The sequence below is a fragment of the Podarcis raffonei genome, chromosome 12, assembly GCF_027172205.1.
Source record: "Podarcis raffonei isolate rPodRaf1 chromosome 12, rPodRaf1.pri, whole genome shotgun sequence".
NCBI lineage: Eukaryota > Metazoa > Chordata > Lepidosauria > Squamata > Lacertidae > Podarcis > Podarcis raffonei.
The window spans coordinates 16,041,450-16,067,963 of record NC_070613.1 but is presented as its reverse complement, the minus strand read 5'-3'; the positions used below and the strand labels follow the sequence as shown (position 1 = coordinate 16,067,963).

At 44.9% G+C, this 26,514-nt stretch overlaps 1 protein-coding gene across 1 annotated transcript in view; it reads left to right on the top strand.

Annotated features, from left to right (window-relative positions):
- The first annotated feature begins 4,825 nt into the window (after window positions 1-4,825).
- PITRM1 (pitrilysin metallopeptidase 1) overlaps window positions 4,826-26,514 on the top strand; it is a 30,372-nt gene continuing 8,683 nt past the window's right edge. The window contains exons 1-18 of the mRNA XM_053409455.1: window positions 4,826-4,958; window positions 6,838-6,946; window positions 8,115-8,221; window positions 8,576-8,727; window positions 10,067-10,181; window positions 10,279-10,375; window positions 11,823-11,983; window positions 12,906-13,032; window positions 14,560-14,648; window positions 15,920-16,048; window positions 17,410-17,523; window positions 17,706-17,802; window positions 19,487-19,621; window positions 19,845-19,983; window positions 20,492-20,608; window positions 21,641-21,773; window positions 24,451-24,571; window positions 24,849-24,925. Of these exons, the coding sequence (XP_053265430.1) occupies window positions 4,828-4,958; window positions 6,838-6,946; window positions 8,115-8,221; window positions 8,576-8,727; window positions 10,067-10,181; window positions 10,279-10,375; window positions 11,823-11,983; window positions 12,906-13,032; window positions 14,560-14,648; window positions 15,920-16,048; window positions 17,410-17,523; window positions 17,706-17,802; window positions 19,487-19,621; window positions 19,845-19,983; window positions 20,492-20,608; window positions 21,641-21,773; window positions 24,451-24,571; window positions 24,849-24,925 (2,150 nt within the window). The 5' untranslated portion in view covers window positions 4,826-4,827. The remainder of the gene's footprint in view (window positions 4,959-6,837; window positions 6,947-8,114; window positions 8,222-8,575; window positions 8,728-10,066; window positions 10,182-10,278; window positions 10,376-11,822; window positions 11,984-12,905; window positions 13,033-14,559; window positions 14,649-15,919; window positions 16,049-17,409; window positions 17,524-17,705; window positions 17,803-19,486; window positions 19,622-19,844; window positions 19,984-20,491; window positions 20,609-21,640; window positions 21,774-24,450; window positions 24,572-24,848; window positions 24,926-26,514) is intronic.

The window sequence follows — 26,514 nt, the reverse complement described above, 5'->3', positions numbered from 1 at the left end:
CTGCACATGTCCCAGCTTGTCTATATCCTCCTTAAATTTTGGTGTCCAGAACTGGACACAGTACTCCAGATGTGGTCCAACCAAGGCAGAATAGAGTGGTACTGTTACTTCCCTTGATCTGGACATTAGACTTCTATTGCTACAGCCTAGAATAGCACTAGATTTTTTTGCTGCAGTCACACTATTGACTCACGCTGAGCTTGGGGGTCAACTAAGAAGTCCAGCTTTGCCTGGCACCCTCCAGGTACCAGAGAGAGGACTTGAATCTCCAGATGGGAGTGAGTGAACTTTAAATATATGGTGCAGATGTGGCCTTACCTCTGAGTAGACATAGGAGAATCTCTCCCATCCCTACCTGGAGACATCAAGGATTGAACCTGGGCCCTTCTGCCCAGTGGCGTAGCGTGGGGGGTGCACTCGCACTCGCAGCTCTCTGCCCCTACCTGGCTCCACGGGTTAGGGGGCACAAATTACTTGCCTTGCCCCGGGTGCTGACAACCCACGCTACGCCACTGCTTCTGCCTGCAACACAGATGTTCTACCACAGAGCTACATCACTTCCCCGTGTATAGGGCTGCGCAGTCAGGCAGTAGCACTGTGTTTTTTGCATATATATATATATATATATATATATATATATATATATTGCAGAGAAGAGATCCTTGAGCCCTTGCCCCTTCCCATCTACTCCTCCAGCTTCACTTCCAGATGGATCAGAAATAATAGTTAGAATTCCCCCCTCCCCATTTACCAATCCAGCCAAGAATCTGACAGAATATCTCCTCAGTAGTCTGTGCCTTTAATAATTAAGCAGCGAGAGGTAGCAGGTCTTCATTAGGAGCGGAGATGAAAGAGAATCCTCTGCTTCAATGGAAGGTAGGAAAGACATGTTGCAGAACATAATGAACCTCATTCTGCACCCGAGTACGTGATATCATTCCCTTCATTTGGGTATCGCGGGGAAGATGAAACAAGAATATTCATGCATTCTGGACGTGTTCATTCAGAGCTTCAATCCATTGACTGTGGGTAGGGTTATTTTCCCCCCAAGTTATTATTATGCTGACAAGCTCTTTGCCAGTCTTGAGGCTTCAGGGGCCACATTTCCTACTTGGGAGATGATTTAGAGGAAGACTGACCTATGCCGACCTACCAGCTGCCCACTTAAGAGCAGAAGCATCAAGGCCTTCCTGCTTTGCAGTTACGCCAGCCTTTGTTGTTCGGAGGAATCCGTTCTGCGGTTGGCAACCAATCTTATTTTTATTTTATTTTGCAGTAAGCTTTCCGTTTGTTGCGTCAAAGGACACACTTTGCAATCTAATTAAAATAAACTTGGGCAACCGGAGCATTGCCTCAGATGATTCGGCTTCTTTGCAAATCAGGATACATTTTGCTGAACCTCACCTGGGCTGGATCTACACTGGCCTTTATAACGTTATTAAAAAGATATATTCTTCATGTTGTAAGAAAGGAGATTCTAACTAAACATTCGGAAAAAACTTTCTTTCTTTCTTTATAAAGATATTTATTAAGTTTCCAATTTTATACAAACAAAAAGAAAAAAAAACACATACAGTTCTCAATCCTTAATTTTCAACGACATATTTCCCTGACCTCCTCATACCTCCCCTTCTTGTATTCCAATTCAAATTATTTACTCAGCAAATCCTTATCTCAAAATATTACAGCTGGAAACCCCTTAATTTCAATCCAACATCATTCAACATTCTTTAATTTTACAATATTTCTGTAAATAGTCCTTAAATTTCTTCCAGTCTTCTTCCGCCGACTCTTCTCCCTGGTCACGGATTCTGCCAGTCATTTCTGCCAATCCCATACAGTCGATCATCTTCATCTGCCATTCTTCCAGAGTGGGTAAATCTTGCGTCTTCCAATACTTTGCAATAAGTATTCTTGCTGCTGTTGTAGCATACATAAAAAACGTTCTGTCCTTCTTTGGCACCAATTGGCCGACCATGCCCAAGAGAAAGGCCTCTGGTTTCTTCAAGAAGGTATATTTAAATACCTTTTTCAATTCATTATATATCATTTCCCAGAAAGCCTTAATCCTAGGGCACGTCCACCAAAGGTGAAAGAATGTACCTTCGTTTTCCTTACATTTCCAACATTTATTATCGGGCAAATGATAGATTTTTGCAAGCTTGACTGGGGTCATGTACCACCTGTATATCATTTTCATAATATTCTCTCTTAAGGCATTACATGCCGTAAACTTCATACCTGTGGTCCATAACTGTTCCCAGTCAGCAAACATAATATTATGTCCAACGTCTTGTGCCCATTTAATCATTGCAGATTTAACCGTCTCATCCTGAGTATTCCATTTCAACAGCAAATTATACATTTTTGACAAAGTCTTAGTTTTGGGTTCTAACAGTTCTGTTTCCAATTTAGATTTTTCCACCTGGAAGCCAACTTTCTTATCCAAATTGTAAGCCTCCATTATCTGATAATAATGAAGCCAGTCTCGCACTTTATCTTTTAATTTCTCAAAACTCTGCAATTTCAGTCTGTCCCCTTCTTGCTCCAAAATTTCCCAATATTTTGGCCATTTGGCCTCCATGTTAAGTTTTTTCTGAGCCTTAGCCTCCATTGGTGACAACCACCTTGGGGTTTTATTTTCCAATAAATCCTTATATCTAATCCAAACATTAAACAATGCTTTCCTGACAATATGGTTTTTAAATGCTTTATGTGCTTTAACCTTGTCGTACCACAAATATGCATGCCACCCAAAAACGTTGTTAAAACCTTCTAAATCCAAAATGTCTGTATTCTCAAGAAGCAGCCAGTCTTTCAACCAGCAGAATGCTGCTGATTCATAATAGAGTTTGAAGTCTGGCAGGGCAAATCCACCCCTTTCCTTTATATCAGTTAATATCTTAAATTTTATTCTAGGCTTCTTGCCCTGCCAGACAAATCTAGAAATATCTTTCTGCCACTTCTTGAAACAGTCCATCCTGTCCACAATTTGCAATGTTTGAAACAAAAACAACATTCTAGGCAATACATTCATCTTTATAGCTGCAATTCGACCCAACAAGGAAAGCTTCAAATTTGACCAAATTTCTAAATCTTTTTTCACTTCAACCCAACATTTTTCATAATTATCTTTAAACAAATTCCCATTTTTAGCTGTCATATTAATCCCCAGGTATTTCACTTTCTTAACCACAGTCAGTCCTGTTTCATTCTGAAACTTCTCTCTTTCAATCGGTGTTAAGTTTTTCTCAATAACCTTAGTTTTTAACTTGTTCAATTTGAACCCTGCAACCTGACCAAATTCTTGAATTAATTCTAAAACTCTTTTAGTGCTAGATTCTGGCTCCTGTAGTGTCAAAACTAGGTCATCTGCAAATGCTCTCAATTTATACTGTTTAGCTCCGACCTGTATACCTTTAACCATCCAGTCCCTTCTGATCATATTCAGCAAGACCTCCAGGACCGATATAAAAAGCACGGAAAAAAACTTTCTGGCAGCAAGAGCTGTTCAGCAGTGGAATAGACTTCTTTTTATCTTTATTTTCTCTTTTTCTTCCTTTTTTCTCTTTTGTTCTTTTTATAGATATATGTGTACTTATCTGAAATATATATGTTATGTATGTATTTGCAATATTTTGCTTATATTTTGCAATAATTATGTTAAATAAATTAATAATAAAAAAAATAGACTACCACGAGAGATGGGAGAAGACTCCTTCCTTGGAGGCTTTTAAACAGAGGTTGGGTTGCCATCTGTCAGGGATGCTTTAGCTGAGATCCCTGCATTGCAGGGGGCTGGACTAGATGACCCTTGGGGTCCCTTCCAACTCTTTAAGATTCTATGATTCTATAAGGCTGCAATCCTATGAACCCAGAAAACAGGACCGGATTTAGGTTTGATGAGGCCCTAAGCTACTGAAGGTAATGGGGCCCTTTATATGTCCAGCTGTCCTTTGTCAACAACAGATTGTTGCTGTTTTTTGTGTTGAATATATGGTCATTTATGGACCTAATAGGTATCCAGAGCCATTTGCACATAACAAATAGGAGCCTACACAACACAAAACACTGTTGCTGTATGAAGGTTTTATTTTATTTGTTTTTTATCTTATATTTTGGAAATGTACATCCAGGTTTTTTCCCCTTTAATTTTTTTGGGGGGCCCCCAAGAGAGTGGGGCCCTAAGCTATAGCTTCTTTGTAAAGGGACCCCTGACCATTAGGTCCAGTCATGGCCGACTCTGGAGTTGCGGCGCTCATCTTGCTTTATTGGCTAGGATAACTAAACTGCTTCTGGCGAACCAAAACAGCACACGGAAACGCCACCAGAGTGGTACCTATTTATCTACTTGGACGTGCTTTCAAACTGCTAGGTTGGCAGGAGCAGGGGATTCGAACCGTCGATCTTCTGATCGCAAGTCCTAGGCTCTGTGGTTTAACCCACAGCGCCACCCTATAGGTTGTTTAGCTTATAGGTAAATTTGGGACTGCACCCACCTAGTGCAAATGAATCCTGGGAGCTGTACTCCTCTCCCCCCCCCCCAAAAAAAACCTACAGTTCCCAGCACCCTGAGCAAACTAAAACTTCCAGTTCCCTTTAAAGGGAGGACGGAAAGAGCAGCTCCCAGCAAGCGCGGGCACAAATGAATCGCCCGGCTGCGCCAGGCAGCCCCGTCGCAAAGCTTCACGGGGAAGAAGAGCGGGCGGGGAAACAGCCTCGCTAGGGAAAGGGGCGGAGCTCCGAAGCCCTCCCTCGCCCGAGAGGCCCCGCCTCAGGGGCGGAGCTAGCCTCCATCTGGTACCCGACGCGCAAAGGGCCCCGCGCATGCGTTCCGCGGGGCAGCGCGACCGCCTCTTCCGTTCTCTTCCGCGGTTTCCGCCGGGGTGGTCGCGCTGCGCCATGTGGGGCCGGTTCTGCGCGGCGGGGCGGCGGCTGGCGCGGACGAGTCCCGGCCGGTGAGCAGCATCCGCCGCTGGTCGACTCGTGGGGTGGGGGCTTCTCCGGGCGGGGCGAAGAAACACTCTGCACGTGCTCAGAGGCTCCCCTTCTCCCCTTTCTCCCGCGGTTATGAAGCCCCGTATTCCGAGGCGGGGTTTCATTCCGTGGGGCACTCCCTAGAAGTGGTTGGGCTCATCCTTTTCCATGGGTCATACTGCTTGCAGGGTGTTAGGAGGAACCCCTGGGGAACCGACGCCCAGAACTCCCGTTTTCTATTATTTTAGTTTCTTACTGGAGAGTGAGATGTAAAGGGAGGCTCTGAACATGTGCAGAATGCCTTCCACTTTCTGCATCTGGGGGAAAGGTTTTCTTTCTTTCTTTCTTCTTATGGTTGTCTTTGACCCCAGCACTTGTTGTTTTTAGTAGCTCAGGTATTTGGCCACCTGTAACCTTTCTGGAAAATCTGATGGATGAAAGCTTGCTTTCTGACGTTTTTGTCCCTGAAGGAGGCTGTTTTGTCTTAACTGTCTCTCCCTGCTGCCACACCTACCTCCTCCGCTTGCCTGGAACTAATAAAAGAAAAGAGGAATTGTGGGTGGAAGCCGCTGGTGAAACATCCCGCATTTCTCCCTGGAATTCTTGGCGGCTGGGTTTTGTGAAGTATTGGGAGCAGTGGTCTTATTTAGGGGTGAGAAGCCCAACTTTCTGACTCTGGCTGTCATGCTAGTTTATCTCTAAACACCAAATGCTGGGAATCCACAGTGCTGCAAGGCCTGCTGCCTATGTTGTATTCCTGGATGGAGGCATCGGACTTGCCACTTTGGGAAACAGGACATTGCACCCAGATCAAGGGTGGCTGTCTAGATGTTTGTGAACCCCCAGCTCCCATCAGCTCCAGCCAGCAAAACAGTCAGTCAAGGATGGTGGGAGTTATAGTCCCAAGAACCGGAAGACCACAGGTTTCCCTATCTTAAGATTTGGTGTGATCCAGCAGGACTCTTTTAATGGTTTTGTGCTGTAGCCTGGACTGCATAATTTGATTTTTTAAGGCCTTGCCTTATTACACTTGGGCTGAGCTAAGATTGATATAGTTAAGGATTTGCGCTTGCATCTCACCTGTTTGCTGGTGCTCTCAAAGTCCAGGACTAGAACAAATGGGCTGAAGTTGCAAGGGAAGCAGATTTCAGCTAAACTTTATAGGAGAAACGTGCGGTAAGGGGCTGTCCAACAATGGAAGAGGCTGCCTTGGGAGATAGTGGGCTCTCCCTTCCTGCAGATACTTTGAGCAGAGGTTGGGCCAGGGGTTTTGTAGTTGCATTTCACACTGCAGAGCCTACATTGGAGTGGAGGACCTCCAAGTTCTCTAGAAAAGCCCATTCCAACTCTGACTCTTAAGTCCTGAATCAACGCTCTCCATTCCAGTCAAGTGGTGTTTTTAAAGAAGGCTAGGCCTCCCCTTCTTAAAACTAAGTTGATTCTCCCACTAGCTAGAACTGTGCTGTGTGGAAGTGTGTGAACAGTGGAGCTTCCCTTTTACTCCTCCAAAATTGGGAGTTTTAAAAGTCTTGTTTACTAAGGTATCCTACTAGTGTGGCCCTAAACACCAGCTTTCTTAGAGATTTCACATCCCTGGAATTTAGCTCCTGAGTTATAGGTACTTATTGCAGGATTTGGCTCCTAGCACTCCCTCCCCCTTCCATTTTCCTGTGCCCTAATTAGTCTAAGCTGTATTAATTATATAACTGAATAAATGGGTGCCACCTGCCCTGTGCTCACACATTTGCTTAACTTGATGCATTGGCTCCTAAGCCTGAGGTTCCCCACCCCAATTATTATTTTTTAAAGGAAGTCTCATTGTTTGCTTTCTCCTCTTCCCCTCTCTTTTTGTGTATATAGTTTCAGGCCATTTAATCAGAGACTCTGGAGATGGAAGAGTACTTCTGCCAACGAAAGGGCACTGCAGTACAAAACTGGAGATCGCATCCATGGATTCACAGTAAACCAGGTACTTGTCTGGTCTTCTTGGTCGCTCAGGGCTCTGGCTGTCTTCTCCCAAGAAAGTTGGGGTCTCCCAAGAAAGTATTGTCTGATCTGTTGTTAAAAAAAAAGCTTGGAAACTCAGGAAGGCCTTTCCGCATCAGCTTCTCGGCTGAGGAACACACACACTGCATTTTGCAGCTGATTCTGGGGGCACAACCAGTCAGTTTATAAACAGCTAAAAGCATAAGGAGAGCCCTGCTGGGTCAGACTAAAAGACCCATCTAGTCTAGCCTTCTGTTCTCACACTGGCCAGCCAGGTGCCCGTAGTAAGCCCACAAATATAGCATGAGAACAGTTGCATTCTCCTGCTCAAGGTTCCCCAGCAACAGGGGTTCAGAGGCATCCTGCCTCTGCTAGTCGGGGTGATATATAACCCTGGATTGCCTCATAATCCGTATATTTCCCATGTAATCTGCCTTTAAAGCTGGTGGCTGTGACTGCATTTTGCGGTAGCAAATTCCGTAGTTCAAGCTGTGCACATCCTCTTGTCTGTCCCGAAATTCCTACCATGCGGCTGCTTTGGGCGATAACCAATGCTGGTCTGCTCAGAGTAGGACCCGCTGAAAACAATGGAGAGGTTGCTTAAGTCCATTGATTTCAGGGTGCCTGCTCTTGAGAATTACTAGCATTGGGTATAGGAGGGATAGCTCCATCCCTCAGTAGAGCATGAGACTCTTAATCTTGAGGTTCTGGGTTCGAGCACTACGTTGGATGAAAGGTTCCTGCATTGCAGGGACCCTCATGGTCCCTACATGTTTTTGATTCTGTGACTCCAGACTCTAATGTTATGAGAGGGAGAACAAATTATCTGTATCCACGTTCTACACACCGTGCGTTATTTCATACGCCTCTTATTTAATGTCTAACCCCTCATTTACCTTTTATTTTTTTGCTTGGTGCTTAACTAACTGCCTGCCTGCCTTCTGTAAGAATTGTGCACAGGCAACTTGGTAGAATAGCTTGTGCTCACTGGAGAGACCCTGAAGTTTTACCTTTGCCTTTATTTATTTGTGCATTGTTCAGCTTCTGAGATCGTTGTTAGTGTGAGTCAAATAGCTTAACGATAATAAAAATGATTGTGGCCATTTGTATTAACCGAAATAAATGTGTGTATGTGCACTTGCCCACTGTAGGTGACAGCTGTACCTGAGTTATTCTTAACTACTGTCAACCTAAGCCATGATCAGACGGGAGCCAAGTATTTGCATGTGGCAAGAGAGGATTCCAACAATCTCTTCAGGTAGGTGTGTTGGGATCAGGGTTTGACAAGTCTCGCTAGGGATGGAGATAGAATCGTGACTTTATGGGAGTGCCGTTTAGAGCTTGCAGGTATGTTCTGAGACCCTCCTAGCTGCATCAGAGGGCCCTCTGCCATCAATTTGTGTGGAAGGTCCCTGGAAGGTCAGAGGTCAGTATAAGAATTCGTGAGTTTCTACTCCTTTCTTCTTAAGGTGCCACTGAGAATGCAGCTCCCACGAAAAGGAGGGGAAATCTGGGGTCCAGCATTATAGGAATAACAAATTATTTTCATGTGTACAGTGATGTTTTATTTCTGTATTTTAACCTCTCCAACCTTTCCCTGATCACCTTACAGTGTTCAATTCCGTACCACTCCAATGGACAGTACAGGCGTCCCCCATATCCTCGAACACACTGTGCTTTGTGGTTCGCAGAAGTATCCTGTCCGAGATCCTTTCTTCAAAATGCTAAACAGGTCACTCTCCACGTTCATGAATGCCTTTACAGGTGAGCAAACGGGAACAAGCAGCCTCTTGCGTTTTTCCCGTGCAAACGGCAACTTACTCATATGATGAAATCTATGGTGCCTGTCGCTCCTTCCAATTCCAAACTTGAGTGGAGAGTGCTGGCAGGACTGTAGCCAAACCAAGGTTGCTGAGAAATAAGAGGGGAGGTAAATGCATGTTTGGGGCGGTGTGTATCATTGCACAAGAGCAAAAATAAAGAAAAGAAAACTAAGAGGGTAAAAAAGCCACCAATCAGGACTGAGCATGCTCTGCAGATATTGAATGTATATTTACAGTTGGAAAATAACATGGTAGGGAGGGAGAAGAATGAAGTGCCTTGCTTGGAATGTTCCTGGAACATTAAACTCCCTTTAGGCAGGAGAAAATACAGCAACATTTTATTGCAGGCCTCACCTACATGTCAGTTGCTGTAGCACTGGTTCAGATACGTGGAAGGAGCCTTATGCGACTTACTGAGAGACCCAGCGTTTTCCTTAAGCAGCAATTGGAGTTCTGCACGTTGCATTGAGACCTTGGAAAAATGCAAACAGCAGCTCCATTTTGATGCACAGCCCATTTGGGATGTCGGCAAGGTTGCTCCTGCCCCCAAGATCCCCATCAATACATGCTTTGTGTCTGTTTACTGACGGAAAGAAAACTGACTTGGAAAAGGGAGACGAGAGTGCAGTGCTGGGAAGCTTCTGCAAAACTTTCCGCTTAACGTCTGGCTCAGATCTGGGGACGATTGCTGCCCTTGATAATGTGCCCGCCCTGTTTGGTTCAAGGGCGGAGCAAAGTATATCATTTGCAAGCAGAAGATTCTGGGTTTAACCCTTTGGCATCTGCAGTTAAGAGTCTCTGGGGGCAGAGCTGGGGATCGTGAAGAGCCCCTCCCAGTCGTTGCAGATGGTAGTGGGGTAAATGGAGGACGGCTGCAACTCTGTGTAAGGCAGCTTTGGGCATAGATAGCCATGGAATCATAGTCTTGGGGAGCGAGTTACAAAAAAAAACCTGCCACCCTGATCTGTTAACTATAATATCTGAGAGGAGCTCTGTTCATAAACGAGATGAGCAAGACTATTAGAGCGAAAGGTTAGCAATAGCCCCACCATCTCCTGTCCATCCTGGGAGCATGGATCCAGTGGATCTAAAACCTCGCCCTAGAACACACACCCTTCTCAGAATTGCAACAGAGGAGGGGGGTTGCAGTAGCAATCCTTGCTAGGAAGGGTCTTCAGAGGACAGGCCTCCCTCCTTGAAAGGTAGAACCATGGAATCGCATTGTCCCTGGAACACTTTCATTAAATTCTTAATATTTATTTTGTTGTCTTTCCCCACAGCTAGCGACTATACTCTCTACCCATTTTCCACCCAAAATCCCAAAGATTTCCAGAACCTTCTGTCTGTATACCTGGACGCCGTGTTTTTCCCTTGTTTGAGACACCTTGACTTCTGGTAAGACTTTCACGTTTTGGGCACATATACACACAGGTGGTGGTGCTGCCCGAAGGAGTGTTGACCCCTCTGTGTTGCGTGTCTTCATCTTGCACAGGCAGGAAGGCTGGAGATTAGAACATGAGGATCCAGCAGACCCTCAGACACCGCTAGTCTTCAAAGGAGTTGTCTTCAATGAGATGAAGGGAGCATTTGTAAGTTCCTTTTTCAAAATCGTTTTAATTTAAGAACGTAAGAAGAGTCCTGCTGGATCAGGCCAAAGGCCCATCTAAGTCCAGCATCTTGTACTGTCGTGGCCAACCTGATGTCTATGGAAGCCTACACACTGGACCTGAGTGCAAGAGCACACTCTCTACTTGTGATTCCCAGCAGCGGACATTCATAGTTAAGCTTTCCTAACCATGCATACAGATTGGCTTATCCACTCCTCCCTTTGCTCTGCTGCTTCCATCACCCTCCTGGAAAAAAACTGCTCTTTAGTGCTCAGTCAGAGCTAACAGGAATTTGGGTTTTCCCTAGATTGCCATTTGTTCTAATATATCACTAAAGAGCTGTTTTTCCATTGGAAAGGAGCAGGGCAAGGGAAAATCTCCTTGGACCCATGCGTAGAAAGCGTGGGTCAAGCGGAAAACAGCCAGGACATGTGCTTTCTATGCACAGCACATGCAGAAGTCTGGATGAGCCCTGTATATTTATATATATACAGCACATTTTATATATATATATAGTACATTTTACAATTTCTAATGTGCTGTAAGCTGCCCAGAGTGGCTGGGGAAACCCAGACAGATGGGCAGGGTATAAATAATAAAAACATAATCATCAACATGTCCAATTGAGCTATTGGCTGTATTTGTAGGAAACCAGTGTTTCTAGCTAACTGTGGTTTATTGTGAAACAAGCACTAGATTAGTGCACACAGCTCCATCAGTCTGGCATCGCTTCTCCCTGACATGAGCTGGGGAAACAAACCAAGAATCCATGGTTTAGCTCGGCTTCCTGTGAGGCCCAAATACGGGATCCTGAATCCCTAACAAGCCAGGATTTGTAAGGTGTCAACAAACCATTGTTTAAGTCTGGATGGTCATCCATGCTTGTAGGGCGCAGCCATTTACATCACTGGATGCTGGAGCCACTCCTAAATCTGCACTTCAGGTAAGATCAGTTCTTTCTCATGTCAGAGGAGTAACGCAGGAATGATCAGGCAGCATGTACCAGTATGATGCTTCTTCACAACAAACCATAATAAGCCAGCGACACTCACTCATCACAATGTTTCAGTGCGTTCACAGCATAATTCAGTCCTTTCCTATCAATCTATATATTTTTCCACAATTTAATGCTGAAATGGGGAAGCTTCTTTAGCCTGAGGGCCGCTGTCCCTCCTGGGAAACTTGCTGAGGGCCACATGCACTCTTAACTCCATCCTGAGTCTTGGTTAAGAACGGGGCTGGACTAGATGACCCTCAGGAACCCATTCAACTCTACAGTTTTGTGATTCCTTCCACTGTTTTCTGGGGATTATTGGGTTCTCCAGGAAAACTGTGGCTATTACCTGACGTGCTCCCTGAAGTAGCAGTGGTTGTTGCAGGTGAGTTTTGCTGAAGCTTTTTTACTCCTACCTAAACGATTTCTTTTAAGACAGACAACGAGAGAGTATTCTCCCAGCACCTTCAGAACAAGATTCTCCCTGACCACACGTACGCAGTTGTGTCCGGTGGCGACCCGCTGAAGATCCCCGATCTTTCCTGGGAACAGCTGAAGCAATTCCACGCAACACATTACCACCCGAGTAATGCAAGGTGAGAAGCGTGCGTCTGAAAGGGAAAGGGGTGCTTTGTAATAATCCCGGGTGTGCCCAACACAGCTATTGCAGCTTCAGCTCTCAGTTGGGGAGCCAGGAAATAAGTCAATCCTAGCTGGGTGTGTGGGGGCTGGGTGTGTTTCATTTCCTGTGCAAATGACCCAGGGAATTTTAAGGGCCCGAGGTTGCCCCAGGTGGGGCTCCGCAAAGTTGTTCTGCCATGTTGGAGGCCGGCTAAGGCTGACTAGGCCAAAGCTTCCTTCTTCTGATAAGACACTCAGTTTATCACTTTCTACGAGTGCTTCATTGTGGCCGGAGAAAGCAATGAGCCATTTTTTAAAATAAGGTACATGTTTCTGCCCAACCACATGCCCCAACTTCCTATCTCTGTGCCTCTAGTGAGGGAGCTCTCTTCACTTTCTAGCCCATTTTTTCTATGGCTTTCTAGACTTTTCCAAGAATGCAAAAATCACTGGTTTTCAGTAGCTTTGCAGCCTTTCGACTAAGATTAAATGTAGAAATAATTGCTTTTTGCTTAGGAGTGATGCTGAGGTATACTGCTCTATGAATTGTCATTTTAGGATTAATGATGTGTATCATTAGCATTGGGAAAGTATAAACAAAAGTGAAAGATGTGCAGAATAATAGCATCATAGAATTATAAAGTTGGAAGGGACCCCAAGGATCATCTAGTCCAACCTCCTGCAAGGCAGGAATCTCAACTGGATCTTACGTGGCAGATGATCCTCCAGCCTCTGTGAGTCAGAGATGGACCTTTGGGCTTGACCATGGTCTAAAACATGGAACATAAATCTTGTGGCATCTATATGTGCAAATGGGAGTTTTGGGATCTAGGCTTTTGAATATGCAAGCTTATTTTGCCTGTTAATAGTAGTATATAATAAAAAATAAAATTCCAGGTTCTTCACTTACGGTAACTTCCCACTGGAACAACACTTGGAACAGATCCATGAGGATGCCCTGAGTAAATTCCAGAAAATTGAGCCGAACACTGCTGTCCCAACACAACAGCTCTGGGATAAACCTGTGAGTATGTCATTGACCACAAGATTTCTACTCTGGATCATAGGTGACTCTTGAGACCCACACAGAGGCCATTTTGTCCTTGGTCATTTCCCACAGAACACTTTCCAGCCTAAATGTTTAGCAGGGATGACTGTAACAGCCACAGTCAAGTCAAGTGTGGCTTCTAGTTATCTTGTGAATAGTTCCTGATTGAGGAAAGATGAAAATCTGCCTGGCTTTTTCATCTCCTCCCACTGTAGCTCTTCTGGTACATTTTGAATGTGGAAAAATTTCTAGGAAATGTTTAGTCGCAGTTCAGTCTGTTTACATGCCATATTTCCCACAAATGCATAGGAATGCGCCCTTTTTTAAAAAACAACAACAAATACAATAGCATAATAACAATGCACAAGAAAAAGAGATAATATCTAGGGTTGTGCAGCCTAGGTTCTGAAGTAGATCAAGGGCCTTGTTTAATTAAGGTTAATTAAGGCACCAGACAGGTATGCATAGGGGAGGGAGTTGCCCAGTATGGGCCCCACTGCAGAGAAGGCCCTGTCTCTATTTTTTTTTTAGCTGCCTGTTTTACCTCAGGTGGAAGAGGCTGGGTTCATGAGCAGCTCTGCCTTACACTGTGTCACACCATTGGTCCATGTAGCTCAGAATTGTCCACACTGTTTGGCAGCAACTCTTCAGTGCTTCAGGCCAGAGCCTGAAGATGCCTGTTTGGTTGACTGAACCTCCAACCTTCTGCATGCAGTGCAAATGCTCTGAAAGGCTCCTATCTTCAGTGAATAGATCTTGGGGAAGCAGAGCTGGAAAAAGACCCTTACCTGAGGCTTTGGGGATCCACAGCTAGCTGAGCCTTGACTGTGCTGGGCAATTCTCTGCTTGTACAGTTGAACGCAGTCGTGCTTCTGAATACCTGGAAACCACAGGAGGGGAGGGTGCTTTTCTGCTCCTTGGGTTTCCCACAGGAACCTGGTTGACCAATGTAAGAACAGGATGCTGGACTAGATAATAATAATTTATTACCCTGCCCATCTGGCTGGGTTTCCCCAGCCACTCTGGGCAGCTCCCAACAGAATACTAAAAACACGATAAAGCACCAAACATTAAAAACCTCCCGATACAGGGCTGCCTTCAGATTTCTTCTAGAAGATAGTTGTTTATTTCCTTGACATCTGATGGGAGGGCGTTCCACAGGGCGGGCACCACTACCGAGAAGTCCCTGTGCCTGGTTCCCTGTAACTTTGCTTCTCGCAGTGAGGGAACCGCCAGAAGGCCTTCGGAGCTGGACCTCAGCGTTCGGGTTGAACGATGGGGGTGGAGACACTCCTTCAGGTATACTGAATATACTGGTATATCTTATGTCCGATGGGTTGATGGTTCTGATTCAGTGTAAGGTTGCACATGCTCAGCTACAGCATCCCACTCTCATGCGTCTCTTGCCAGTGGGCTTAACTCTGGCGCTTCCATATACTGGAGGCAGAGAGAGAGAGGGCTGCATTCCCCTGCCTTCTCAAATCATCGGTTTCTCTTTTACAGAGGGAACACCATGTGACCTGCGGGACTGATTCGCTTGCTGCAGACTCCAAGAAGCAGACGATGGTCAGCGTCAGCTACCTCCTATCAGAGTATGTGGAATGGGAAATGGATGAGTTTCAAACAGCTGGCCGTTACCTGCTGAACAAGGAACCCTGAAATGCATTGCATTGGGCTCCCATCATCTCTGCCTTCTCCAGTTGCGCTCAGTGCATATTGACCTCAGCCACCAAAAGCATAAAATGACTAGTTTGGTGATGCATAGCCTCGCTCCTTGGGATCCTGGCTCCCCACCCCCCATACTTCCTTTTCAGCAAGGCTTAGCTGAGAAAGGGGTGCAATGGTCATTGTTTTTTTCAGAGGGCTAACTTGCATATCTTGATTCCATTATAAAGCAGTCTGCCCATCTCCCAAAAGCTTGGGGCAGTGTCCTTTGTCTCCCAACAACAATCCTACCAGGTAGTTAAGACTCAGTGGCAGGCAGTATATGACTGATAGAAAGTCACTAGGCTTCGTGGTTGAGTAGTGATGTGGAGCTGTCACCAGGGGGCGCTGCTGTCTTTTGCCATGATATCAGTCCTCTGACAATTAAAAGCGATGAAAGGTTACATCCCTGCAGTTATATGATGAGCTGGGATTACACATTTGCAGAATATGGCTGAACAGAGTTGCCAAACGTCTGGAATTTTCTGGACATAGCTGGTATTCAGCCCCTTTAAGCAGTGTCTGGGCAGAAATCGTCCATGCCAGTAGTGTAGATTTTGGTGATTTTGGCTTTTTTTGCAAACAACTTTGGGCAAAAACAGAAAACAAAAGCTATAGGCTTGTGGCACCATTGCCACTTTCCCACCCTCATAATGCTCCGTGAATCCACAGCTAACTCAGCACTGGACACAGTGGAATTACCAGTAGAATCCTTAGCAATTAGCATTTTAGAAGGTTGAAAGTGATTCACATGTGTTACTTTGTTATAAAACTTACCACAGCCAGATCAAGTAGGTCAGCCGTCTGTTGGGGTAGATTGAAGTGGCTCCTCAGCTACCTGATTTCAGGAGTCATGAAAGGACAAATTATTTGGCCATTTTCTTTATTGATTTCGTATTTTTATGACAACAAATGTGGGGAGTGGCACGTAATCCATAGAGGTTCCTGTCTATAATCCACAGCTACTAAGAATGTTTCTGGAACCTATAAAAATGTCTCAGAGGAATATCTCCCATTTTCTGCATTGTTTGCCAGAATAACTTGACCAGCCTTGTATAACTCTGCACCTGGATTCAGGTTTTGACTTGGTCTTAACTGCCGTCGTTGTCCTTTGTGTGCTGAATCCCATGGTACTATTGTAAACTTTTTCTCTTTTTAGCATTACAGATAATTTTGAATCCTTCACGCTGAACTTGTTGTCTTCGCTGTTGGTTGGTGGCCCCAATTCCCCCTTTTATAAAGCTTTAATCGAGGCTGGTCTCGGTTCAGATTTTTCGCCAGATGTTGGGTAAGTGTGTTGGCCGCGTGCAGCAGTATAGGACTACACTTTGCTCTTTATTTCACTCCCCACCCAACCATTTTATATGCTGCTTAACACTGTGACTTCTAAGTGGCATAAAGTAAGGTTGCAACAAGGCAATGTGATGTTATGATCAGAGTATCGGACTAGGATCCAGAAAACCTGGGTTCAAAATCCCCACTCATGCCACAAAGTTTACAGAGTTACTTCAGGCCAGTCACACGAGGCTGACACAAATGAAATATTTCACACTGCTGTTTCCTGATTTGACTTTGCGGGGCAGAAAAGAGTTCAGGCCAAGACCAGCCAAGTAAGTGAAAACACACCAACGACAGGCGATTCTCAATTTGGGGTTATGTTCTGGGAGGGAGAGCATGCAAAGCCAGAATCACGTATAGTCAAAACGTTGGGTTCAGTGGCGGATGGGGCTGCCAAAGTCTGTCCCAGATGCCTACCCACCTTTTTAACTTTTTAAAACATTTTTGCCAAGGGCATAAAGCTGAATGCGCACAAGTTAAATGTGTGTCAGTTGCAAATTACCTGTACTGTAATTTCATGGATAAAATCTCCTGGGAACTCGGATCAGACCCACATCTCCTCAGGATTCCTGGTTGGCTGGATCTCAGTTCGTGGAATGTCTGGACTTCCCACTTCTAAGTAGTGCTAAATGCACTAAAAGCATTCTGACTTCCTGAAATTTTAGAACTAGCCTTCATAGCTGTGTGTTATAGCTTCCTTCTGGCGAATGGGCTGTTTGCCTGTGTTTCTACCCTTGCTGTTTACCTTTATGCACCCTGTCTGGGCTCTGCTGTTCTTCTGCCACTGGAACAAATTTAATGCAGCGTGCCACTTCTTTCCCACTTGCCCTTCCCTTCCTGGGGCACAACTCTTTCAAGACTCAGCTGCCCAAGAGCGAAGGCCGAAAGCCAGAAGTGGGGAATCTCAATCCCTAGGGACAAAATGTGAATCTTCCAAGCCTTTCCGTGTGGTCCTTGGGACTCTGCAAGCCACATCCCTTGGTAGTCCTGCTGTTCACCTTCTTTGGGTGCTTTTGCCTGGCTGGGACACATGCCTCAACTGCGATGGTGCCTCTTCCTTGCCTGGATGGAGAGAATAAGTATCTCTCTCTTTGTACAAACCTATATAGCGCACAGCTGGTACGTCGCCTTCTCTACAAAGTTAAAGTCACCTTTATTGCCCCGCCCACTTTCTCAGGCTCTACCCATAACTGTCTTGTGGCCCCAAGGAGGCTACAATTGAAAGGATATGGCCCTTGAATTGCAACATGTCTCCCCACCCCTGCTGTGAGCAGCCAAGACATTTTTTCCTTCATTTTCTGTGTTCTGCAGGTTTAACGGCTCCACAAGAGAGGCTTATTTCAGCGTTGGCCTTCAAGGGATCGCCGAAGAGAACATTGAGACTGTGAAACAAATTATTTCCAGGACGGTTGATGAAGTTATTGAGTAAGTAAAAGCTGTGTGGGGTTGTTTTGTTTAGTAGCAGCTGGGGAGTATGTGAGACATTGAGTGTGTGAGTCTTTCTTTTTCCTTGCTTTTTAATGTCTTTGTGGGAATGGAAGTCTCCCTTCCGTGTGTGCTTTTAGAGCAATATTAACTGTCCGCTTGCTGGTTTGTTTTCTCCCAAGGAATGGGTTTGAGGAAGAAAGGATTGAAGCACTGCTTCACAAGATTGAAATCCAGATGAAGCATCAGTCAACTAGCTTTGGACTTGCTTTGACTTCAGTAAGTGCTGTTTCCCCTTTGATGGGTCCATGGCTTGTCTCCTCTCGAGTTAACAGCATTTCTTAACAATACCCTTTTAATACGTTGGTCATATTCCTGTGTAATGGGGTAGGAAATGGGTTGATCACAAGGTAGAAATGACAGCATTTCGCCAGTTCCAAGTCCAGTTAGCTTTTAAAGTTCACCTTCCTTATTCAGGATAATCACGTCAAGAGTTCCATCTTGCCATTGGTTTTTAAACTAAATCATCTTTTTGTCAGATTTCCCCTGCAGGCATTGGTATTTCTTTGGTTATGTGCAGAGTGGATTTGATTTAAATCAAATTGATTTAAGTCACGATTTAAACCACAATTTAAATCACGAGTCAGTAAGACTAGATTTAAATCGTTTTTCTTACAGAAAGACTCATTCTTGCTGGTATAATCTTAATATTTACAACCAGAGGAAAGTTTCATTTTTGGAATAATAATTTTTCAGAGTAGTTTTTAAAGTTATATCAAAAATTACTGATTTGGTTATGCTATTAGAAATACATAGACAGATAATTATGAAATTATTGTTTATATTGGGCAACTTTTCTGCTGTACTTTACTGGAAGGAGAAAAATAATCATTTCCTTAATAACAATTTAAACAATGTATTTAACTAAAGCAGTAACATTATAGCATGTGTATCTATGTTTGTTAACTGATGTGGTTAAACTTTTTAAAAAAACACTTAAACTGAATTTTAGCACACATGAAAAACTTAAAACAAATCCTTATTTCTTGATGAATAGCCTTTTTGGACTATAATGTAACTTAATCAGAAAACTACCTTTAGAAAGATTTTTCATCCAAAAGCATTTTATTTTGAAAATCTGATTTAAATAAAAAAAAAATCTGATTTATTTTTTTTTTTTAAAAAATCAATTTAAATCAAAATAATCCAATTTTATTTTTTTTAAAAAAAATCATTGATTTTTATCCACTCTGGTTATGCATTTTTCCTTTTTTTCCTATATGTTACATATGTGCATGAAATGGTGTGGGGTTTTTTTGTCTTTTTGTTCTGGAACAGCCTCTCTTAGGGGGCTCTACCGCTTCAGAATAAAGTTTGGATAGCTGCTAGATAGTGATATCTTCCATACTTAGACCTGAGCTCAGTACCTTTTTGGAGGGCAGGTCAAGTGGAAACGGGGGGTAGAGAGAACATGCTTTGCATTCAAAAGGTTCCAGATTCAACCCATGGCAATCTCCAGTTAAATCATTCTGCAGCTGGTGGTGGGAAAAACCTTTCCCTGCCCCTGCAGAGCCACTGCTGCTTAGAGTAGACAGAACTAGGGTAGATGAACAAACCTTCTTCTGCCACGTCAGGCTATGTTCCTGCTCCAAATGACAGAGGCTATCCAAAACCTGAAGCAGAGGTCTTCCAAAACACTCAAGTTCTTTTAACTGGGGATACTGACGAATAGACCAGTGCATTCAAGTCCTGTGGCTGTACTATGGCTCATTCTCCTCATGCAGAGCCTGGCCTGTGGCCTACCTTTCGGGTGTTTACCTGGCCTGTAAGTTGGGCTCCATAAGCAGAGGCATCTTCAGGTGTAGATGGCAAAATGGCCGCTTCTTCAAGGGTTGCTCTGTGCAGCAGTCCTCCTGCCTTCCATGGCTGGCTTCTAATTCCTCGCCTCTTCTCATCCCTCAAGTATATTGCCTCCTGTTGGAACCATGAAGGAGACCCCGTTGACCTTCTAAAGATCGCCGAGAAAGTGGCTCGGTTCAGGCAGTGCCTTAAGGAGGACCCCCAGTTTCTTCAGAAAAAGATGAAGCAGTACTTTAAGGTAAGGACCCAGTTACAGGGCAGGGGACGACGACTCTGGACTTGCAAAGGTCCATCACGTCCAGCACCCTGTCTCTTGACAGTGGTCAGCCAAGTGCCCCAGGCTGAAGACCACCCCTCTCCTCTCCCATGACGGCCAGGATAGGTCTTAAAATAGCAGGCTGTTCTTTGCACTGATGGGCACTCCATTTTCTGTTTTCTTCGCCATGGTCCTGGGCAACTAGGGTAACCCCCATAGGCTGACACTGTCGATGAGTCCAGATGGGGCTTTCTATGAGAAGCAAACCTCGATGGAAGCGGCAAAGCTGAAAGAAAAACTTGAGGCCCTTTCTGAAGAAGAGAAGAAGCTGACATATGAAAAAGGTGGGCCGTTTTTCTGCCTGCTTTGACTCTCTTACGTTTATGTGGATAGAGGGATGGACAGACAGACAGAGGATGTGAACTTGAGTTGGTGGTTGATCTCTGCACACTTCTTTTTCCCCTTTCCCCATTTCTGTATTAAAAGATAACAGAAATTTAAACCACATTCGTTGCGGTTTCCCATTTGAGGTCAACGCGCACTTTGTAAACGGACGTTTATTTTTGTGTTTTTATATTGTGAACCACCCTGTGCCCTCAATGAAGGGCAGTATAAAAGTTTTAAATGAAATAAATAAGTGAGGGGAGATTTGTATCCATTTGTATTCCATTGCCTCTCCAAAATCTGGCAGCAGGGGACTTAGCTTTGAAAACCACCAGGAGCTGTTTGGGAAGTAAATTCATTAAATTCCCAGGAGAACCTTGTCAAATCCTTCCTGTTGCCGCTGAACCTGAATCCCTGTTGGATAGTTTTTGTCAGAACCGCTGACCGACGTTCCACTTTTCCTTCTAGGGTTGGAACTGCTTGATCTGCAAAGCAAGCCTCAAGACACATCTTGCCTCCCGGCTCTGAAGGTCTCGGATATTGAGCCTAGGATTGTGTTTACTGAGCTGGAGACGTCACTTACAGGTAAGACAGAGTCACTCAATGCTGATGTTCCATTATGAAACAAAAAACGTAGAGCCTGTGAACGTAGTTAGCCTTGTGTTGGAATAGCAGCTCTTTCTCAGAGGTACAGGCTGTTGACAGCACTCTGGGTTCCTTCCCAGATGGAAATGCAGGCAGCCGTCAGTTTAGTATGAGAGGGCTCTGCAACGTAATGCTTGCTGGATATAGTAAATTTTATAAATGGCCTAATCAAAAAGTCTCGAGACAGTAAAATAATTATCAATAACATACAGATAAAATTACTGCAATTTAAAGTCAATCCTCGGGTTGCAGGCGCTTCAGGTTGCGTGATTTCAGGTTGCGCACCGCTCCAAAACCGGAAGTACCGGAACGGGTTACTTCTGGGTTTTGGCACATGTGCAGAAGCGCTAAATCGTGCTTTGTGCATGCGCAGAAGCACCGAATTGCAACATGCGCAGACACGGCGCTGCGGTTTGTGAATGCTGCGGATTGCGACCTTGCCTCCCGCACGGATCACATTTTCAACCCGAGCGTCCACTGTATACATAAATGATTTTTGCATCCAGATAGACTGTGGTGGGTCAGGGAGGTTTTAGCAGCTGTCTTAAAGGATCCTGCGTAACATTGCACAGTGAGTGCTCCTGTCCAGGGTTGCAGCCAGCCAGTCCATTATTCTGGGTGCTCCATTCCATTTCCCATGTTTTCCGAGGAAACTGTCTCTTCCCGAGTCAGACCACAAGTCTGTCTAGTCCAGTATTTTCAACACTGATTGGTAGCAGCTCTTTGGGGTTTCAGAAAGGAGTTTCTCCCAACTCTTACCTAGAGATGTAAGGGATCGAACCTGGGAGGTGGGGCAGCTTGGAATGGGTCTGTGGGTCTTAAGCTTTTATACGAGGCAAGAGAAGAATTTGGGCTTGAATTGTACGGCGCTCTATATTTCCGAAGGAGGCCGGGCTTGTTTCTGAAACACTGCTCCCTCCACTCTCCAATTCTGCCACCATATATTGATGAGTTCTTCTCATTTGTCTGTAGCTGAGGATGTCCCGGTCCAGTACTGCGCTCAGCCCACAAACGGCATGGTGTATTTCAGAGCGGTTTCCAGTCTGAACACTCTTCCGGAAGAGCTCCGGCCTTACGTCCCGCTTTTTTGCAACGTCATCACCAAGTAAGGAGGAGCTTTCTATTTGTGCTTTGGGGATTTATTCCAGAGAGAGCCCATGTGGTGCCTCCAGATGTTGGACTGCCAGCTCCCCATCAGTCCTGAGCACCGACCATACTCCCTTGGGCTGATGTGATGCATCACATCAGCTTGGTTGGAATAGCTCAGTTGGTAGAGCACGAGACTCTTAATCTCAGGGTCGTGAGTTCTGGCCCAAGTTGGGCAAAAGATTCCTGCATTGCAGGGAATTGAACTAGATGGCCCTCGTGGACCTGTACAATTCTAAGATTCTGTGAACATCTGCAGGGCACCCCATGGGCTATCTCTGCAATAAACTTCATTCCAGCAAAGGTGGTTAATGAACACTATCTCTTCCCTCTTTTGGGGTTGATGAGTTGACCTAAATTCAAATTATTATTTTTTGCCGGAAGACTATTGGGGTGCAGGTTGTGAATATTGCTCGTTTAATGGTATTACAGTCTATTTTTTATAATTTTTTATTAGTTTTTCAACATATCATTTTCAACAATAATTGAACATTTACATCTTATACAATTTTTTTGACTTCCATCAATCACATCTGAAAATTTTCAAATCTATTTACTTAATTTACATTTCTTATTTTCACCATTACATTTAAATCTCATAACTAATATCTCCCTTCTTTGCAATATTTCATATATTTCTCCTTACAAAACTTCTTGTAGTCCTACTAGCGTAATTTGTTGATTACAATTGCTCTTCAAATAATTCGTATATTCCAATCTTCTGTAAATCTCTGGTCCCACAGGTTTTGAGTCCTTCCTGTAATTTTATCCAGTTCTGCGTAGTCCATTAATTTTGTCTGCCATTCTTCTTTCATTGCTTCCATTTCTGAGCCAACAATACTCTTGCCGCTGTTGTTGCATCCCTGTATTACAGTCTATCTTTATAGTGTAATGAGCTTGAACGAAATATGTATATCCTTGGCCAAGAAAGTTATTAAACAGTTCTCCGAGCAATTGTGGGGCAGGCCCTCTGGTACTGGGGCTGGTGACTTGGGGTGCCAAGTTCTTGGGAGAAGAAGAGCACAGCTGTGATTCCTGCATTGCAGGAGGTTGGAGTAAATGACCACTTGGGTCCCTTTCAACGCCACAGTTCTGTGATCCTGTAGTTCTAAAGGAAGGTGCCTTGTACCATTTGGGGTGGCTTACAGGACACAGGTGGCTTACATTTGGACACAGGTGGCACTGTGGGTTAAACCACAGAGCCTAGGACTTGCCAATCAGAAGGTTGGCGGTTTGAATCCCCGCGACGGGGTGAGCTCCTGTTGCTCTGTCCCAGCTCCTGCCAACCTAGCAGTTCGAAAGCACGTTAAAGTGCAAGTAGATCAATGGGTACCACTCTGGCGGAAAGGTAAACGGTGTTTCCGTGCGCTGCTCTGGTTCGCCAGAAGCGGCTTAGTCATAGGGACGTGGGTGGCGCTGTGGGTTAAAGCCTCAGCGCCTAGGACTTGCTGATCGAAAGGTCGGCTGTTCAAATCCCCACAGCGGGGTGCGCTCCCGTCGCTCGGTCCCAGCGCCTGCCAACCTAGCAGTTCGAAAGCACCCTCGGGTGCAAGTAGATAAATAGGGACCGCTTACTAGCGGGAAGGTAAACGGCGTTCCGTGAGCTGCGCTGGCTCACCAGATGCAGCTTGTCACGCTGGCCACGTGACCCGGAAGTGTCTGCGGACAGCGCTGGCTCCCGGCCTCTAGAGTGAGATGAGCGCACAACCCCAGAGTCTGTCAAGACTGGCCCGTATGGGCAGGGGTACCTTACCTTACCTTACCTTACCTGCAGCCTTCCAGGTGTAGCCCCTATCAGCTGCAGCCGTCTGTCAGGGTGATGGAAGCAGCAGTCAAACCATATCTGGAGGGCCAGTGATTTTGCCATCCCTTCCTTACACTGACTGGCGGTGGTCTCTCCCAAGTCTGCCTGGAGATGCCCAGGGATTGAACCTTGGAACCTTTCATTCATTCATTCATTTTATTGCATGCTCAAAGTGGCTTGCAACAAAGAAACATCTCAAAACAAAACACCGCAGTCTCATAATAACATAGCAAAACAAGAACACAGTAACAATTTCAAAACAACGTAGCAAAACCATTTCACAGTAGCAGCAAGCAGAAATATAATAACATACCAAAAAACTGCATTTCAGTACTAAAAATGCAACAAGATTACTTCAACAACATGCAGCATCCAGTAACAGAAATAACAACCCTAAAGCTGTTGCTATCTAGACTTGGTTGCTGAGCTACATCCCTGGGATCGCGCAGAGCTGGGTATAATTTCTTCTTGGCTGCTAAAGTTTAGTGTTGCTGCCCCCCAAATCTGCTATGCTACGCGTAGAAGCTGCAGCGTCCTTCCAAGCTCCAGCAGTCCCTTTTCCTGTTTGCTGCTGTTTTGGGCCAGCAGGTTTTAAGAGGACACCTGGCATGTCCTCCTCTAATGCTGCCATTGGGCTTTTGCCTAAATCTTCAGGTCTTCCATCCCCCAGGCTACTCTTTCCCAGCTCTTTCTGCCATTCCTCTTAGGGCTCGGCTTCCAAAACCCTTCTTCCAACATGTGCAAAATAAATGCCAGGAGAGAAGATAATTAAATGCTGCAGGCTTTTCCTTGGCCTGCTGTCCACATCCTACTTGCTCTCTCCTTCTTGCAGAATGGGCTGTGGCGCTCTCAGTTACAGAGAACAGGCTCAAGAGATAGAGCTGAAAACAGGGGGCCTTTCCGTCTGCCCTCATATCACCGTGGACGACTCCCACTTGGACGTGTATGAGCAGGTAAGTCAGTCTCCAGGTCGGGTGTCACGTGACCCTGGTGCTCTTTCGTGTTGGGGCTGTGTTGGCTAGAGATGTGAGCGCCTCCCTTGCTGCAGATGAGATGCAAACCTAATTAATGACTGGCAGTGTTGCTTCCTATTTCTAAGGCACCATACACAGTAAATAACTGTCTGGGAATCACAACTGAGCAGATAGCTGTTATTCCTTAAGTAATTATTGAGGATCTCTTACTGGTTTGTCTACTGATCTGAGTTTTCTTGTTAAATTTCTCCTTTAGGGTGTGCTCTTTTCTTCTCTCTGCCTGGATCGAAATCTGCCTGACATGATGCACATCTGGAGTGAAATATTCAACAAGTACTGTGTATATAGATAGATGATAGATAGATAGATAGATAGATAGATAGATAGATAGATAGATATTGGGTGGGGGTGTTTCTTGTTTGCAGATGTGTGCTTTCCTGCTAAAAGATCTAAATGGCTTGCTTTTGATACATGTCACAAAGCTTGGAGATACTAGAAAATAGAATAACACCCCCAAAATGTGGCCATTCATTTCATATCTCCCTGAAAGTGAAATAAGTACACAGCTAAAAGTGCACAGGATCAAGCATAGGTTGTTTTGTTTGTTGCTGCTGTTGGTTTTTGTTTTGTTTTCTTGCAATTTGGTAGTTTTCCTCTATGCTTGCTAATTCTTCTTGGCCCCTTCACAAATCTCAGTGTATAACTTTAATTCATAACAAAGCAACATATTTTCTTAAAAAATAGAGAGGGAGAGGGAGAGAAGAATGTAGCTCCGTTAGTAGAGCCTAACTCTTAATCTCAGGGTCATGGATTTGAGCCCCACGTTGAGCAAAAGTTTCCTAAAGTGCAGGGGGTTGGACTGGATGACCCTTGTGGTCCCTTTCAACTTCAAGATTCTCCGTGAATATAAGAAGGTTCATTCTACTGAAGCAGACCATTGGTCCATGGGGCAGCCTGTTGTCTCCTGTGACTGGCAGTCCTTCTTGTGAGTCTCAGGCTGAAAAGTAGTTTCCCTGAATGCCTGAGATCCTCACCTTTAACAGACTTAAACTGGAGTTTCTCACATCCAAGGCATGTACTCTGCCAACAAAGTATGAGCCCAGTCCACAAGCACTTAAAGATGTCATGTGCAGCCATCGTTCAGCGTGATGTGAACAAACCTGGGTGAACAAACTGCTGCCCTTGTCAGAGGCAGTATGCCCCCTGATCACCAATGTCTGGGAATGAGTGCTCTCATTGCTCAGTCCCTGTTTGTGTAGCTCCCACAGGGCGTTGGTTGGCAAACAGGATGCTGGACTAGATGGACTGTGGGCCTGATCCAGCAGTGCTCTCCTTGTGTGGGAGTCACATCAGGTGTAGCTGGATGGAGTACTTGAGAAGCTTTTGATTCAAACGTAGCTTGTTGGGTTATCTGAGTCCAGAAATAGGTTGCCTTTACAGTGGTACCTCAGGTTACAGACGGTTCAGGTTACAGATTCCACTAACCCAGAAATAGTACCTTGGGTTAAGAACTTTGCTTCAGGGTGAGAACAGAAATCGTGCAGCGGCTGTTCAGCAGCTGCGGGAAGCCCTATTAGCTAAAGTGGTACCTCGGGTTAAGAACAGTTTCATGTTAAGAACGGACCTCCAGAATGAATTAAGTTCTTAACCCAATGTACAACTGTATATTTAATCTAGAAGCCATGGCTGGTACAGAACACAGTAGCCAGGCCACTTTAATGCTCATAAGAAGAAATTGCCCTAAAAACTAAGCAGCAGCTGAGAGCATCTTTGAAAAGCACTCTAGACCTTCCAGCGGAATGAACAGGGCTGGTGGTTATAGCTGGAAGTTTTTTGCCCAACTCTTCAGCGATGGCTGCTTCTAAGCCCTTTCAGTCCTTTTCTGCTGTGATTTCCCCCCCCCACACACACACACACAACTG